Source organism: Taudactylus pleione, unplaced genomic scaffold, assembly GCF_031769625.1.
Source record: "Taudactylus pleione unplaced genomic scaffold, aTauple2 ptg000490l, whole genome shotgun sequence".
In the NCBI taxonomy this organism is placed as follows: domain Eukaryota; kingdom Metazoa; phylum Chordata; class Amphibia; order Anura; family Myobatrachidae; genus Taudactylus; species Taudactylus pleione.
In genome coordinates this window covers 1,967,503-1,983,944 of record NW_028284892.1, presented here as the reverse complement: position 1 = coordinate 1,983,944, position 16,442 = coordinate 1,967,503, and the positions used below count along the sequence as shown (strand labels likewise).

At 44.5% G+C, this 16,442-nt stretch overlaps 1 protein-coding gene across 6 annotated transcripts in view; it reads right to left on the bottom strand.

The window, feature by feature from the left end:
- Positions 1-372: 372 nt before the first annotated feature.
- Positions 373-16,442, bottom strand: part of MEF2D (myocyte enhancer factor 2D) — a 178,196-nt gene continuing 162,126 nt past the window's right edge. For 4 of the 6 annotated variants that reach the window (XM_088449651.1, XM_088449654.1, XM_088449653.1 and 1 more), the window contains 8 exons: positions 16,161-16,368; positions 16,015-16,071; positions 13,920-13,958; positions 11,378-11,568; positions 10,114-10,134; positions 8,325-8,457; positions 6,775-6,931; positions 373-3,425 (listed from right to left, as the gene is read on the bottom strand). In XM_088449651.1, the coding sequence (XP_088305777.1) occupies positions 3,101-3,425; positions 6,775-6,931; positions 8,325-8,457; positions 10,114-10,134; positions 11,378-11,568; positions 13,920-13,958; positions 16,015-16,071; positions 16,161-16,368 (1,131 nt within the window). In that variant the 3' untranslated portion in view covers positions 373-3,100. The remainder of the gene's footprint in view (positions 3,426-6,774; positions 6,932-8,324; positions 8,458-10,113; positions 10,135-11,377; positions 11,569-13,919; positions 13,959-16,014; positions 16,072-16,160; positions 16,369-16,442) is intronic. The other 2 variants (XM_088449655.1, XM_088449656.1) reach the window with 2 other exon arrangements.

The window sequence follows — 16,442 nt, the reverse complement described above, 5'->3', positions numbered from 1 at the left end:
AAACTCATATGCCTTATGATGGCAGCGAGATGAATGATTGAAGGGTGAAAGTGTGTATGGTAGATTAAACCATTTGCTGATAAGGGAGGGGAGTAACACTCAAAAGCCCCCTCACCCCAAGCATCACATTGGTCACTATGAAAGACCCAATGGTCAGGATATTGAAGGGAAAGCATAGACAGAGACTTTGGTAAGTAACCACACTTTTAAAAAGCAATATATCATTTTTAAACATATCAGTGCATACTTCTTATATGAAAATATACACAATTATATTTCATTGTCAAAAAAAACAAATGAAAAAAAAAAAAAAACCCAAAAACATTAAAAACAAAAAAAGAAAAGCGAACCAGCCAAACACAATATATTAGCTATTTTTTGTTTAAATTTTAAACGCTACACTTTTGTTGAGGTTACATCTTTTTTGTCATTTTTTTTTATTTTTTGGTGTTTTTTGTAAATATTACTTCATGCAATTTTACACCTTTTTTTTTTTTTTAGCCTTTTGAGAATAAATATGTTCCTTTTTTAAAATTTTCTTCACTCTTCTAAAAACTGCAGCATTTAACTTGTAATTGTTTTGTGTCGTGCAAGTTTCTGCCACGCCCCTAATAAAATGAGAGGGGGGAGAAAAAAAATCAAACAAAAAAAAACCTGAACAATAATAAACTACTCTACAGAACGCAAATTTACGAATATAAAAAAATATTCACAATGTAACTGTCAACAGCACAAATGAGCACAAGAAATAATATTAAAAATCAGAAACAAATATTTATACAGATAAAAACAGGGTGCGGGGAGTATATATATATATATATATATTTTTTTTTTAAGATTGTCATTTTTTCCTTGTCTTGAAAATTAATGAGTTTTCATTTACACGTGTGAAAAAAAACAAAACTAAAAACAAACGGTTCTCTAAGAACCTAATAAAAAGTTACCAAGGGCCCATGGGATTTTTCTATTGTCCATTTTATTCGTAACAACCAGCTGTGCCAAACAGAAGTTTAGAACTTTAAAAGTGGAGGTCATAATATTACTTTTGATGCATTATTTTTGCTGCTATTTTAACATCAGTTGTGAAATAGTTGTGAGAAATATAAATGAACTGTTTTTCAGAATTATTTTTACATCACAATCAGTATACTTAAAAGCTTAGCCCATACCCTTTGAAAAATGACATGCATTTTGAAAAAAAAATGTATGCATCATATCAGTTAGTTCTTTAAAATAGGGACAGAACTATGCAATATTAAATACAAAAAAAATAGGATCTATAATTGGAGTGTGCAAACAATCACGGGCTGAGCAAAAAAATACGGGATTGATGAAAAATGAGCAGTCAATAATATAGATGTGTGGCTATGTACAAAAAGGGGCAGTGTCAGTGTAGAAGTGGGTGTGGCAAAGCACAGAAAGGTCAGACTACACCCCTCTACTTTAACTTTTGTCCAGCTACTAAGACATAACAAAATGTTTATTTAAAAAAAAAAAAAAAAAAACGAACAGATACCATATGTCTATTATGTTACTATATTGCTTTTAATTGTATGTATGTATGTATGTATGTATGTGTGTGTGTGTGTATATATATATATATAATATCTAACCCTGGTAATGTTCCCCCAAATCCAACCGTGACCTTAGACTAGAAAATTAGCTTAAGATCACCATTTAGAAAGCACCATCATTTATATATTAAGATAGCAGCAAAAAGATGACCAGCCTTTTGTATATTTGACCATGAGCACGAACGCCCTCCAGCAGCGGATACACAAGGCAACAAGCAGGCTGTTATGGATGTACATGGACCACCAGTAAGTATCCTTTAATTCCGAGCCTCTTTCCAGAAGGAATTCCAAAATCCCTCGTTAAAAAAAGCAAAAAATAGAAAAGATCTAATTTCATGATTTCACTTATGAAAATATAATAGGGGGCGATTCTTGTTTTGTTTTCATACTGGAATCATAATAAATCCCATTCCACAATGACACTAGCGGTTCTGGGGACGACAGCGACACAGATCCCTGCCCCTCCCCTCCCCCCACTTCTTATGTGACCAGACAAAATGGCTTTTTTCAGTAAGTGAAATCATAGACTGAGCCGTTTCTTCCAAAATAAGAATACCGCATTTAAAAGAATAAATATATATGTATATATTATATATATTTCTTTTTTTTCATGTTTTTTTTTTTTCATTAAAAAGGCATTGTCTGCATTATATAGAGCTCCATGGCTTGCGGAGGTGGCAGGGATGACTGTGCAGTAATAGTTTTTGATATGTATTGTGGCTTGAAGCTGAGTTTTGGTTTCTGGACGGTCCTGTCTAGCGTTAATCTCCAGGGGGGTGGGGGGGGTTATGGAGCAGGGGGAGGGGGACAGGGCAGCTCACCCTTAGTATGTGCCCTGTATTGGAGACTGGATAAAGCTTCACAATGGGTGGAGGATGCGAGAAAAGTGGCTTTCCAGTGTGAGGTTTCCAATAATATGCCTGTTGTTAATTTGAAAACCTATTAAAGTTCTGTGAAGCAGCTAGGATTCAATTTCCAGTTTGTCAATGAGGGCTGCTCTGCGAGCCAGAGCCTCTGGACTTAACTACTTCATGAAGGCAGAGTCTGCAGCTTCACATTGAAGCTCCCCTTTGCAAAATGTATAGCTTTCCTACTGAGTGACCCTGGTGGCAGATCTGGTCTGAAGCAGAGAGGGGCGAGGCAGTGAGCAGGGTTTAATGTCCTTGTATACGAGGAGAAGGGAAAGGGGGGAGGTGAGGTTGATTTTAGCAGCTGTGGTCAACAAGACAACAAGGTAAGCAGTTGGCTGTGGAGGGCAGGAGTCGTACTCAGCATGGGTTTGTAGTGCAGCCATGGAGTCCCATGCCCTCTGCAGACATTGCCTGAAGCACTGGACTAGGAAGAATGCCTACCAAATACTAAAGCTATCTCAGGCAGTTAATGATAGGTTCCCACCCTACAGCATTAAACCTCACTGATGACTAACCCATTCCCCCCCCCAACCCCCTGGAACAGCAGCTCATCCTTTGGCTCGCACCCTCGTTAAGCTGCAAGCATAAGAACGAGGTGGGGGATTTGAGGAGCAGTTATGTTACCCATGCGTCAAGCCGCATGCGTTTTACAGACTGGCTCTCGCCCTCCGTGTCACCCGTAGGTCTCAGGAGCCCGAGTGACGACGTGTAGTCGGCCCTTGCATCTTCTCGATCGTTGCCTTCAAAGGAGCTTGCGTTGCTGCTGAGGCTGTCGACGGGAGAGCGGCCTGTGGCCTCGTGTCGACTCTGGTGGGTGTAGGAAGTCAAGGGAGTGCCCGTGTTCCGTTCACGGTTGGGTGATGGCGGTTCCTTCTTGATGTTGATGTTTTGGTTGGTGTTGACTGTCAGTGTGGCAGTGTGTGGAAGCTGTCCACTCGATCTGCAGGATGAGGTGGGAGGTAGAACACAGAGAAGACAGAGATAGGATAGGAATGAAACATAGGAATATGGAAACGATAAAAAAAGAAAACAAGTAAAACGAAAGTGGATGGAGAAGGTTCAATAACCAGTGATTACAGGATGGTGCAAAGAAGGTTTAGTAGCCAGGAATTACAGGATGATGCAAGAGCGAGAATGGAGCGAGAGAAAAGCAGTAGGTGGGAGGGGAGGGAGAAAAGGAAATATGTTACAACCAACATCTGGAGCTCTCGTGCTAATCCTGAGATGCAATACAGAGGTCACACACCTACATGTTGTTACCTTCCATATTTATCCCTATTCCCTCCACAGCAACTCCTAGAATCTCAGAGTGACCGAGTTACTTAAGTGGGGTTTAATGCCGCCAGTTACCAGGCAACAGTGACTTATGGCACAAAGTTCTGGATGCTGGAAGAAACTTAATAATTATGGCTGCACAATCCCAGCAGAGCTAAATATGTGTTTGTGAGGCTTCATGCACAATGCTCGTTGCTTAATAGGCTTCGGAGCCAAGCCTGAACCTGCACCCTTGCAAAGACCCGTCTGGAGCCATGGCGTACGCGGGGCCATCCAGCTACTTACTGCATGCAGAGACCCTCAGCAATGAGAAGATTGTCTACATGGATGACATTGCTATTTCTCATAATTGCTGCTGAACTTAAAGTGGACCCGCCGCTTTGTGCACAGTGGAAGCAGCCATGTTGTTTGCTATCAATTCACTAAGAACCGCTGGCATCACTGAGACGTCAGGTGCAAAGTACCACATACCTCTGCAACTTAATTACTGAATGGTTAGGCTACAAATTTATTTAACCCAAAATTTGAGCAAGTATAGCCGCCATCAGCAAAGCAACTGAATTACCAAGTTAAATACTGTATAGACCATTTATTGAGGATTAATTTAGTACAAGTTGCTGGGATGCATGTATAGCTTGAGGTCAGAGGAACATTAACAACCCTTCTTTGTTTTGTGTGCAGGAAAGTAAATGTGAAATACAGTCTATTTTGAGCTGGTGATTTTACACCAAGCAGGCAGCCATGTTGGCCCTCCCTCCACAGACAGAAATGAGGTAGTTGGTGAGTGGGGGGGCAACAAGAACATGGTGGCGATACATAATGTACAAATGTTTATTGAAATACATTTTTTATAGCTCCGTTACTTAAATCAGATGATAAAGCTTTAGAACATGTGATTCCTGGGTCTTTGATTCAATTGACCACCAGAGGCACTGTTTCAGCATAGGTCTGATATTTCATGTTATCTAAAGCAAATAAATGGTCTGGCAGCCGCCACTCAGGGTAGTAACTGAATACATATTCAGAGAGAGAGAGGTTCTGAATATTTACAGGAAAATTAGTAAACAAATGACATACAATATTTTCCCATTGCAGATAATGTTTACAGAATAAGGGGCCTATGTATCAAGCCTTTTTTTACATCAAATTATGCAAAAACTGCAGTCTCTGCATCATTTTATGTATTGTTCCTATGTACTACAAGCACAATGCAGAAGATTTCACAGAAATCTCCGGCAATGTGCTAATTATTATCAATGGGAACTACAATCTGACCCCTATGTACTAGAGAGTTTAGCACAGGTAGTTTACACCATCTTAATGGTGTAAACTAAAGCTGGCCATCCACTATACAATTATCGGTCAGATATCTGTCCAATCTGGCTGGTTGGAATGAAAACCTGGTAATGTATGGGAGCAAATGACAATCCACCATATGGTTTTAAACACTGAAAAAAGGACAAAAAAAAAATTGTTCAAATTGGTGTGTGTTTTAACTAATTTGTCTGAACGATCATTTTAGGCTATTTCCAGTGTTTTGTGAGCAAATGGACGATCCCATACATTACCAGGCTTTCATTCCAGCCAGATTGGACAGATAATTGTATAGTGGATGCCCAGCTTTAGCCTATGGGGGCTCCAGGTGCAGGAGAGAGATCTATCGATGTGCCCCCTGCAGCCACCGGCCTGCCCCGGAAGCTGACGCTATGCGCATGTGCAGTGTCAGCTTTCCCCGGGGAAGTCTTTCACTTCTGTGATAGACTTCTCCTAAGTGCGGGTATATAACTCATGGTGACAGCGGTTAGCGCCACTACTGTCCCTGCGAGTTCCCCATAGTACATAACTGGGATATTTTTATTAAAAATGTAAATATCCCAGGCGAATTAGGTACATAATAATTGTGGCAGTACCGCAATTATTAGTACATAGACCCCTTAATTTTTAGTGCACTGCAAAATATAAAGTGCACAATGTGACTATTTAACCCCCTATGATGCCATACAAGGCGCTGGCCTGTCAGCAGCCCAGCAGTGTGTTAGGAAAGTGAAAGAAGAGACATCGGGCTAAACTGGAAAAACCAGAAAGAAAAAAAAAAAAAAGGTGGCGGGTAATTTTCGCCCATCCCGACTCGCCTGGTTTCCTCCCTCTGTAGAAGCTTCTGTGTGTGAGACGAGAGAGCTGTGAGTGCATAGACCCAGGAAAGGGCACGAGGTGACATTTAATAAAAGTCAATTAAAGGCACCTACTGGCCTCAGCTCCTGCCCCCAGCACCCTATTTGAGTATAGAACGTCTTGTTATACAGTGCAAATAAACCTCCCCCGGATTACAGTCAAATAAAATAAATGAAAGAGGTCCTCTGTGTTTTCTTAATATATTATTGCAGTGAGCTGTGCAATATAGTCACCAAAGATATTAACTTCATAGGAATTTGCAGACAGCTGAGAATGTGCACCACCACAGTAATACAGCATTCAGTCTCCCTGGCATTTATCTCATTCTTTTATCAGTCATGGTGTCTCCTCTAAGGCTGATTTGCTGCACGTCACATGGGATGATGTAATGAATGACAGCATGGTAAAGCACATTGCGCCATCGTACACAGCGGTGCGTATGGATGGCACAATGTATGGTTCCATCGCGTTGTCCAGTCGCCGGGTACACACATTGTGTAGTGTGCGTTTGCCAGCATGGTGTCCATTGTCCCATCTGACGTGCAGCACATTAGATGGCCAGATGCGATGAACGACGCACGTTGACGCGCAACTGAGCGTACTCACTGTGACAATGTGATGGATATGTCATTGTGACTTGGCTCAAACCAACATATCGCCTAATATGTACCCAGCCTAAAGCTAGGATCCATAACAGCTTCCAGGTGATCCACGGAAACAGAGAGCCCTAGACTGTCCTGGGCTTCTCCATGGATTTCTCCGAAACCACCACCTGCTGTTTCATTATTGATGGAAGGAGACAACCCCCTAGGAAGCAACGGAAGGGAGCAGATTATACTTACATCAAGTTACTTAGTGAGACTGGGATCAGTTGCTGCGCTTGGTGATGCTGTGGAAGCTGCTGTTGCTGCTGCCAGGTGGACACATTGCCCAGTGACAAACCACCTGGGGAGCTGAACGAGGAAAGCGAGGATAAATCTGCACTGGTCAGCTGGTAATCTGCAAGAGAAGGGCATGAGATGTTCATTCAGAGACGATGCCATCTTGTGGGTGACCGCTCTACCATGAAAAAGCCATAAAACTACATTTTCCAGGGTATTTACACAAAATAAGCCCTTCAAGTGTACCTGAGAATAACTACAGGACAGGATGGGAATAGTATAGATCTACAAGCACGGTGTCCAGCTGATCACTGCAGAGGCAGCAATTGCGGCTTGTGAGTTTCTACCATTTATTTAGGATTTATTCAGTTGTGTTCACTGATGAATAGGCAACATGAGGAATTCTGGGTAAGGAACCAAAAGATACAGAGAAAGAGAGAAGCCTCTTTAACAACATGGCCGTAGCTGTAACCACGTGCAGGCATTCTCATCCGTGACAGAAGGAGGACACACGTGCTACAGGAAGGTCACACAGGTCGGCGTGCTCCCACTGTACAAAACACAGGCTGGCCAGCAGAGGGCCCCGACTGCACGTCTAGAGTCACGTACACACGCCAGGCTGTGGTGTGTTTATTATATCAAAACTGGGTCATGTCAGATACAGATAAGTAAGGTGCCCAAGATAATTGTCATTTTGTGCTGGGTCATTTCCTTTTTTTTTTTTTTTGCCAGTAGAATGAAAAATTCAATATGTCATTTATTAATACAATATACAATTGCTGGTCAGATTGACTGCCCCCTTCAGGACAGCACAGGCACTGCAGTATGAGTGTGAATAATGTGAGAGCAATGTCTGTCCCCCTCCCTTTGCTGGGTGTAAATAATTTCACTCTGGTGAAGACGGGCCTCCCTTACAGAACAGGCCCATCCAGTTTCCCTTCACAAACTGGCTTGTGAGTAGTCCGGAGCAAGATGCTCAGTAACCCGTCCATTACACCTGCATTTCTGCACAAGGGAAGCTACAGGCAGTTTGCAAGCTCTACAGATCTATGAGCACAGATTTCCATGGCCATCACCATAAACCAAATAATTCTGCAGTATCCAGATAATACTGTTCTATGCCAACACCAGCAGTATATTGTGTTTATATGTCTGTCCCTGCCGCGACGGCCTCTACGCCAAGCCCTGTGACTACCCATGTCGCTGACCCTACGCCTACTGTGGCTGCCCCTGCACCCACCCCATGTGTCTGTCCCTATGCCCACCTCCAACACTACCACTGTGCCTGCCCCTACATCTACCCCTGCACCTATGTTCGCCTACCACTACGCCGATCTCCAACACTGTCCTACGCAAATCCTTTCCTCTACGCCTGCGGCTGCCCCTAAGCCTACCCTTTGCGGCTGACAGACAGAAAATCAATGTATAAATCCATAGTAGTAGCAAACAGTGAAATTCATTTTATTCATACAGCAGTTGTAGGATCAATAAAACCACAACGAGACACTGACCTGTGTTATATGCCGTGGACATGGCAGAGAACGGGAGTCCATGATGTGACAGTAAACTGGGAGTCGCCACGGAAACGACGGGTGTGGTTAAGGAGTGCGCTGCTTGAGAGACACCTACTAACCGCTGTGCACTCTGCAGGGGAAAGACAGAGACGGATTATTCCTCGCTCTACAGTACCGTGTCTCTTACTATAGATACACCCACATAAATACGTATCAGGATCTCTGATCTTAGGGCCTGATTCAGAGCCGGACGCTATTTGCGCTCGCTCGTTCAGAAAAAGGGGCCGGCTATTTAAATTCAGTGCTCGCTCTTTGCGGTCTGTTGACGCCTCTATGTCTGAGCGAGCAAAACATTTGTAAAGACGCCCCCTTGCCGCTCGCATCATAAGTCATCTCCGCTATTTATTAGATTAATCGAGTACATCGAAAGGCGTCTGAACTGCTCGCAGTGCTTGTGGTTGGATTATCCTACCGCAATCATGCGAACAGTTCAGGCTAAGAAACAACCAAGTGACGTGGTCTATGACGCTGCTTTGGTAATTATGCACACCCTTAAAACGCCCGTTTTTACCGTTTGGCACGCCTCGTTCGGATCTCCACTCCACGTTTTCAAGCACCTTCCCCTGTTACCACCCACAAACGCCTCATTCTGTCACTCAAATTAGCAGGCACTCGCTATTTTGCGAGCGCTCGATTTCCGACCGCAATGACTGGTTGGCGCATGCACATTACGACCCATACGCATATGTGCGAACATCGCTCGGAGCGAACGAGCGGCCGCTTACGAGCGGCTCTGAAGCAGGCCGCCACATGGCACTGACGGATTAGGAGAACAACAACATGGGAGCTGAGCAATGTTTATGCAGTGGAAATGCCCAGGTTTAATAACAATGAGGGTACTATACACACAGCTCTGCTCCCTGGCCCGCCAGCACAGAACAGGCTGAGAGAGCCAGGCCCAGGGGTTTCCTTTCCGCTCTCATCCTCCAAGCATGAGACAATGAGCTTTTCATGCCTCTGCACTATCACAAGCCGTCTCCGGGTCAGGTCACACATCAGTGGTGTGAAAGAAGGGCGATTTCCTCCAGACATGCTACTGAAAGAATGAGCGGCCTTCATCTGCCGCTCAGAGAAAGCCGTGTGATTTCCTCTAAGAAAAAAATAATTCAGGCCGCAAAAAAGCTTGCTGACCGCCAGCTGCGTGTGATGTTCACAACGTGCTGCGCTATAACATGCAACGGGACACAGAGAACAGGAGTCTTATGTAAAAAAAAGTACCGGGACGCCTGCAGGCGGCCATTTTGTGGGCTGAACCAATATTCCTGAGATTGCAGTTGGTAGGTGGAGACGTGAGGCAGAAAGTGATAGGTCGACTACTGGTTAAGAACACAACATGGCTGCCTCCACTGGGTAGATGACAAATGCATCTTTAAGGCATTTAGGAAAATACCCTTAAGGCTCATGTTTGCCAGTTTATCGTCTGACATATTCAATGGGTATGAATAAATGTGTCTGGACAATTAACTCTGTGTGCAGGGGCATTATAATGAAAGGAAACAACCCATAATGCTCTTGTCCCTTAACGACAAAAAATTCTATAGTTTATTTTTTTAGAATAATTTGGTCACTAGGGGGTGCTGTTTCACTGAAGTCAGCATGTGAGTATTACATTATGCATGTGGTTTGGTTCCCTTTAGTGATATCTGAGCATGTGAAGGAGACAGAAAGAGGACAGATTTCACACGCAGGTCACAGCCATGGGAGAGGAGCAAGCAAGTTCACTCACCATTTCCAACTGTTCCTCCGTCTTTGTGCAAAATGCAGAATATTGAAAGAGAGAGAGAAAGAGAGAAAGAGAAAACACCAAAATGCATCTCGTTAGATAGAGAAATGTGTCAGCGGACTTGGGGGCATATGTATCAAAGCTTGATGTGAGATAAAATTGTGAGATATATATTTCACCAACCAATCAGCTTCTAACTTACATTTTGCAGGCTGTGTTTAAGAAATGATAGTTTGGAGCTGATTGGTTGGTGATATCTCTCTCACAATATTATCTCACATCAAGCATTGATACATATGCCCCTAAATGTATAAAATACATTGGAGGATATTCTCACAGATGGAATATTCTCCAATACAATAAACATTTTTTTAGTTTATAAATGGCCACGTAACATAAAAAGAGACTATCATGTAAATTGCTCCGATATTGCAGTGCGAAGATCCCCAAACCAACCGCAATGCCAGAGTTCCATTCTCCTGAAATCAATCCGATCATTAGCCGACATATTGTGTAATTTGGTGGTAAAATGGCTGGCTGACATCTCAGTGCACAGGTTCCCAAACGCCATCCTCAAGGCTCCCCAACAGTCCAGGTTTTAAGGATATCCATGGTTGAGCGCAGTCAGTTTGATTTAATCATCTGTGCTCAACCATGGATATCTCTAAACCCTGAACTGTTGAGGAGCCTTGAGGACGGCGTTTGGGAACCTCAGGATTTGTGTTTTTCTTTTAGTGTAAAATCTGTTGTATGCTACGTTTCGTCAACCTCCATTTCCGAGAAACTCCCCCGCAATGATAATGCGGCCCTGTGTTGTTATCCAAGTGTAGGGCTCCCGTGTCCTCTTGTATATTTCTAGTCAACACCAATTTTTGTGACATATCTTCATTAGGTAAATTTATGATACCATACGCCAGGTATGGGTATTTACTACAATTGGAATTCCAGACAAGGTTAAATAGAGGATTTCTTACACAGAAAGGTAGCACGTTACATGAGGGTCCTGATTTTAGGCCAGATGTTAGAGCCCTATATCACAGGAAACAAGTCTGACAGAACTACTTTCTCTTTCATTTTTGTTGCAATCACATGAAGTGAGTTATTGGGCAACTTGGAAACGGCCTTTATAGTTTGCACCAAGCCTTCATTTAGGACACTGTGCCTCTTTGACATGTACTGTAACCTACTTCTGTCTCCTTACGTCAAGGCTTCTACCCCACCCCAATTAGGAGCCACCTGATGTGATGTAAACCCCCCCAGGACTCACCAACTGATGCATTAATCCCTTGCCGCCTTGTGAGGTGATGACGCGCAGATCTGGTTTGCGACTGTTGGCTCCGAGCTGATTGCTGTGGGAAGGTGGTGGCGGGGATTTGGCTGGGATCACTTTGCCCAGGCTGTTCCCGTTTGATACCGGTATTAGGCCTGGGGAGGCTCTCGCACTAATGTAGCCGTTCCCTGCAAAATGAAGAGAGGGACAGAGACATTAGAAGTTACGTTATACATGTTATTACACTCCTAGGTCAGATTAGATCTGCAAAGGTAAAGGGGTATTGTAACTCAGTTACCAGACATTCGCATTCACTTTCCAAACGGCCTTGGTAAGAGGCAGGATCAGCACGAATTGTCAGTCCCAATACATGTATTAGCAGCAATGGCCACATAAGAATACAGCTAAAGACACTTAGTGATCAATCTATTATTGAACATGAAAACTGACAAATTTCCTTTATGGTGTCATTTTTTTTTTCCTGTGTCTGCAGCAATTACAGAATTTTTTTTTTTTTAAATCCGGCCATTATAAAAGTCCCTGCGTGTAAAGAGTAATCGCGCCCTGCGTGTTCATGCTCCTACTGTACAGCGTTGTTACTAATGACTTGTAAGGGCTTTGCCGTTTCATGTGTGGGGGTGGAAAGTGGAAGCACGGGGTAGAGACTAGGTGTTGGGAGAGAGGCCCGTCCCCCTGGAGCCCTCCAGCACAAGCTATACTCCAGTTTCCTGAAGCAGGCAGGAGGAATGCACGGAATGCTGGGTGACGTCAATTCTGACATTCATAGAACTAGCCCGGCTAGAATCTGCAACAGCTGACAGTGACTTGGAGCCCATGTATATCAACTGTGCTATGGCCGACCCCCCTCAGATGTTACAGGTTGGACACTCCAGGTTTCCGTGTCAGCAACCCTTTGTTTAGCAAAGCATTATGGGACATTCAGCAGGTCAACAGGTGCAAACTGACTCTCTTGGCTATATATTTTTTGGCTGGTGCACATAAGTGACAAGTCCAAGCCGTCTCACGTTTATAATGGTAGGGATCGGCTATCCCTAAAGCCAACAGATCTGCACTGCACTAGGGTTACAAGGAATGCCAGGCGGACTGTGGACACAGAATGGTCAGTTTTTTTGCACCTGTGGTTGCCAGCTGTATGAGCAAGTGCAATCTGGCTCTACCATGGCCCCCTCCTCAATGAGGGGCCATGTGCGTTGCGTGCAGCCACAAGTCCTGAACCAACATTTCTATGATGCCTGGTATTGACACTATTGCGGATTATTGGTCATGTTGACAAATGTGTTTGGAAGACAAGAGTCACAAGGCCGAAAGGTCATTTCTCGGTGGTACTAGCAGGTCTCCGCGATGCCGGAAATAATCTGGCAGTGCAGGCCAAGTTTGGCTACCCAAGTGCGTTGCTCTGTGTTTGCGAGGACTGCAGTATGTGTGTGGCCAGGCTACAGTAACCCTATCAGACTAACGTATGCCATCTGAGCAGTCGCTGGACCTCGGCCCTAACCACAGGGCCAATACTGAAGACAAGTAAAAGAGGAATTTCCACATTTCATTCATCGAATTATATTTAGGAAAAAAAAAAAAAGAAATTAAAGTTGGGTAAGTGCTGATGTAGAGATTCCTGCTAGTTGCCATACAGCTGCCAGGATGTGACCGGACCTCGGGGAGATGCTGCTGCTGTCACGGCAGGGGGCTTTGTCATTTTCTGATCCCCCTCATCCTCTCGTGAGACAGAAACTCATTCACTGCCAGGGGTAATTCGAGTGACATCTCTGAAGGGCCACATGTCTGCTTGTGTCCAATCTGATTAGGAGGACAGGAGACTTGAATGTCTTGGACAGCACCGTGAAACTGGTGTGGCATCGGCACCAGGGAAAGGGAGGTGTGGGGGCTCCTCGCTCTGTGCTCGGCCTAACGGTGTTAATGAAATCATATTAATCAAAGAGGCAGCGTGATTACTTTCCAACGGCTGTCCAGTGTAACGGTGGGGGGGCTTTACAGTCACAGGGGTGGAAATAACAGTTTATTCGTGTGCGTGTGTCTGAACTACATAATAACCCTTCGCTCTCCAGAAATCGCATTACTCAGTAACTTTATATTGAACATGATCTTCTCTGAAACAGCATCCATGGGATGCACCTTAAAGGTCCAGTGTATATGGAATACTACTCATACAAACATGCTGGCTAGGGGGATCGGCCATCGTATACAGCCTACTTTCATCCACCAAGACCGCTCACATAAGGTTACCGCACGCATCTGCCAACCCATTCACGTCTGTGCCCAATAACCCTCCTCAGTCTGATGGGCAGGCATCAAACATCTTCAGCTGTCACAGTTCCTGACATATCACACGCATACATACGTCGTACACACGGTACATATCACACGCATACATACGTCGTGCACACGGTACTTGTATTTTACACTGTAAGATTTAGTGAACCAATCCTGGCTTCTTTTGTTTCTCTATGCCTTGTAGTTCTTATGCTCTGTATTGGTAATAATTCCTGGACGTACTACTTACTCTGTATAGTACTGTAGAATGTGTTGGCTCTCTGCAAATCTATAATAAGAAGAAGAATATTGACTTTGACATGTGATATATTGCATATACTAGATCCCTATGGCTGGCATTGCACCTCCCCGCCACTATTAGGGCAACCCTTTGTGATGCATTTAGTGTGTGCGACATGTGCACGATACTGGTAGCACTAAGTACTGTCGCCTGTATTACTGTGCTCATTATAATGTTCCGGAGATGACCTGCTAATTAATGCAGCTGTGCTATTACAGAGATTTCAGATAGCGGCCCCTGAGGGGCGAGGTGGAGAGATACCATTACAGACGGATGCTGAGCTAGGAAGAACAACATTTGGGTTAAATTACACCCTATGTCTTACAGAATGTCACTGTACATGGGCAGGGAGAGTGCGCCCCTCTGCTAGAGAGGGATTAATATGCAACCAGTCACCCACACTGCAGCCATTTTGCGGCTGACCCAACACTCAAAACGAATTGGGAGGGTACAGTCTTACCACTACACTATGCCTAATTAAGGACTACTGACTTTGGGTACACAATGGGTACATGAATATTTTGACTGACATTCTCACACCTTAAATACCATCCCTGTCATTGTACTGCAGAAGGTATCGCTCCCCTGGGAGCCAAACATTTGCGGTTTATATACAAGGCTTCACAAACCTCCCTATAGCCAGGCTGACCCAATCAACAACCAAGACCTCCAAGTCAATGTTATAGGGAGAAAGGTGATTTACTATAGATGTAGCTATAAAGTGCTGTTACCAAACATTAAACAAGTTGTAAAAACTTGCATCATACAGAGGTGTCTTTGACATTAGTAGAACAGGAGCCTCATATCCCTATTCTGTGCTGCTATATAACTTTGACTTCCTGCTGCCTACATCATGTCACTTCAGACCTGTCCTCATTGACATATCACTCATCTCCTGATATACTCTGTGCTGCTGGGGACCCTGCTCCTCTCACTATTTAACTCTCTCAGCATGTGGCTTCCTACTGTCTTCATTCCATTCTCACATCAGGTCACTTCACCTGTCACATACAGACCTGTCCTCAATAACACATCACTCATCTCCTGATATACTCTGTGCTGCTGGGGACCCTGCTCCTCTCACTATTTAACTCTCTCAGCATGTGGCTTCCTACTGTCTTCATTCCATTCTCACTTCACCTGTCACATACAGACCTGTCCTCAATAACACATCACTCATCTCCTGATATACTCTGTGCTGCCTGGAAACCCTGCTCCTCACAAACTCAGCATGTGGCTTCCTGCTGCCTCCATTCTCCTTCTCACATCATGTCACTGCCCCTGTCACATGCAGTCCTCACCAACACATGACCCATCTCCTGATATACTCTGTGCTGCTGCGGGACCCTGCTCCTCCCACTATAGACCTCTCAGCTTATGGCGTTCTGTTGCCTCCATTCCCTTCCTGATATGCAGCCGTGTTCTCACCCACCACGTGTGGACAAATCAATGCCACTGACAAGACTAGCACACTCATCTCCTGAAATAGCCTGTGCTGTTGTGAGCGTTCTGATGATCTCATTGGCTAGATGGTCAAAAATATGACACTTGTCTCACGGCCAATCACAAAAGCTTTTACATGATCAACTGCCAGTGATGGTGGTGGAGTGACTTCCCTGTCCTCACAGGCTGACACTTCAAGGAAAATGTGGTGTTGCCCACAGTGACCACTCAGTGGTTTGCTTTCATTCTCTGTACTGCAGTACACAAATGTCAGGCAGGAACTGATTGGTTGGTGTGGGCAACACCACACAGAACATCTCCGCCATGTTAGAGAGTACTGGCGATGGTTCAGCCTTGTGTGCCAGTGGGAAAAAAACAGTCACTGACCATTTTCAGGCCCAGAGCACCAGTCCACGTGAGGATCACAGCTCATCAGGACCACCTACAAGTAATCCCAGACAAACACAGACAGAAACACTGTGCTCTCACTGGGGACGTGCTGCTGGGAATTAGGTGGAACACCCTGCATGGAGCAAGTTCCTTCACTCAGCCCAACAAAACAAGCCACAATGTTGAACATCCATAAGGGTCCCTTACTCACCTACTGGACTTGGACAGGTTCCATTAGAGTTGTTAAGATCTCCGCCGAGCATCGCTCCTGGAAATACAAAGGGAGATGGTTAGAAATAATAATAAAAAATAAATACTGTCAGAGACACAGACAGCAATGCAGCGTCAGATACTCACCGGCACTGGCTGGCCTCTGAGGTAGCCCTGGAGACACTGTATTCCTCTGTAAGGGGGGCTGCGGAGACAGGAGCCTGGGGTCTGAGAGTGATGCCGTCATCAGAGACTGTGTGACCAGCGAGCCTCCGGGGTTGCTGAACTGCAGCGTGTTCTGATTGGTCACAGGTACAGTAACTGGCATGGCAAAATTCGGGGCTGGAACTGCAGACTGAACACAGAAGTGAAAATCAGAGGGTTGGTGGCCGGGTAAGACCCTCTGCACGTTAGCTGTACCACTTCATG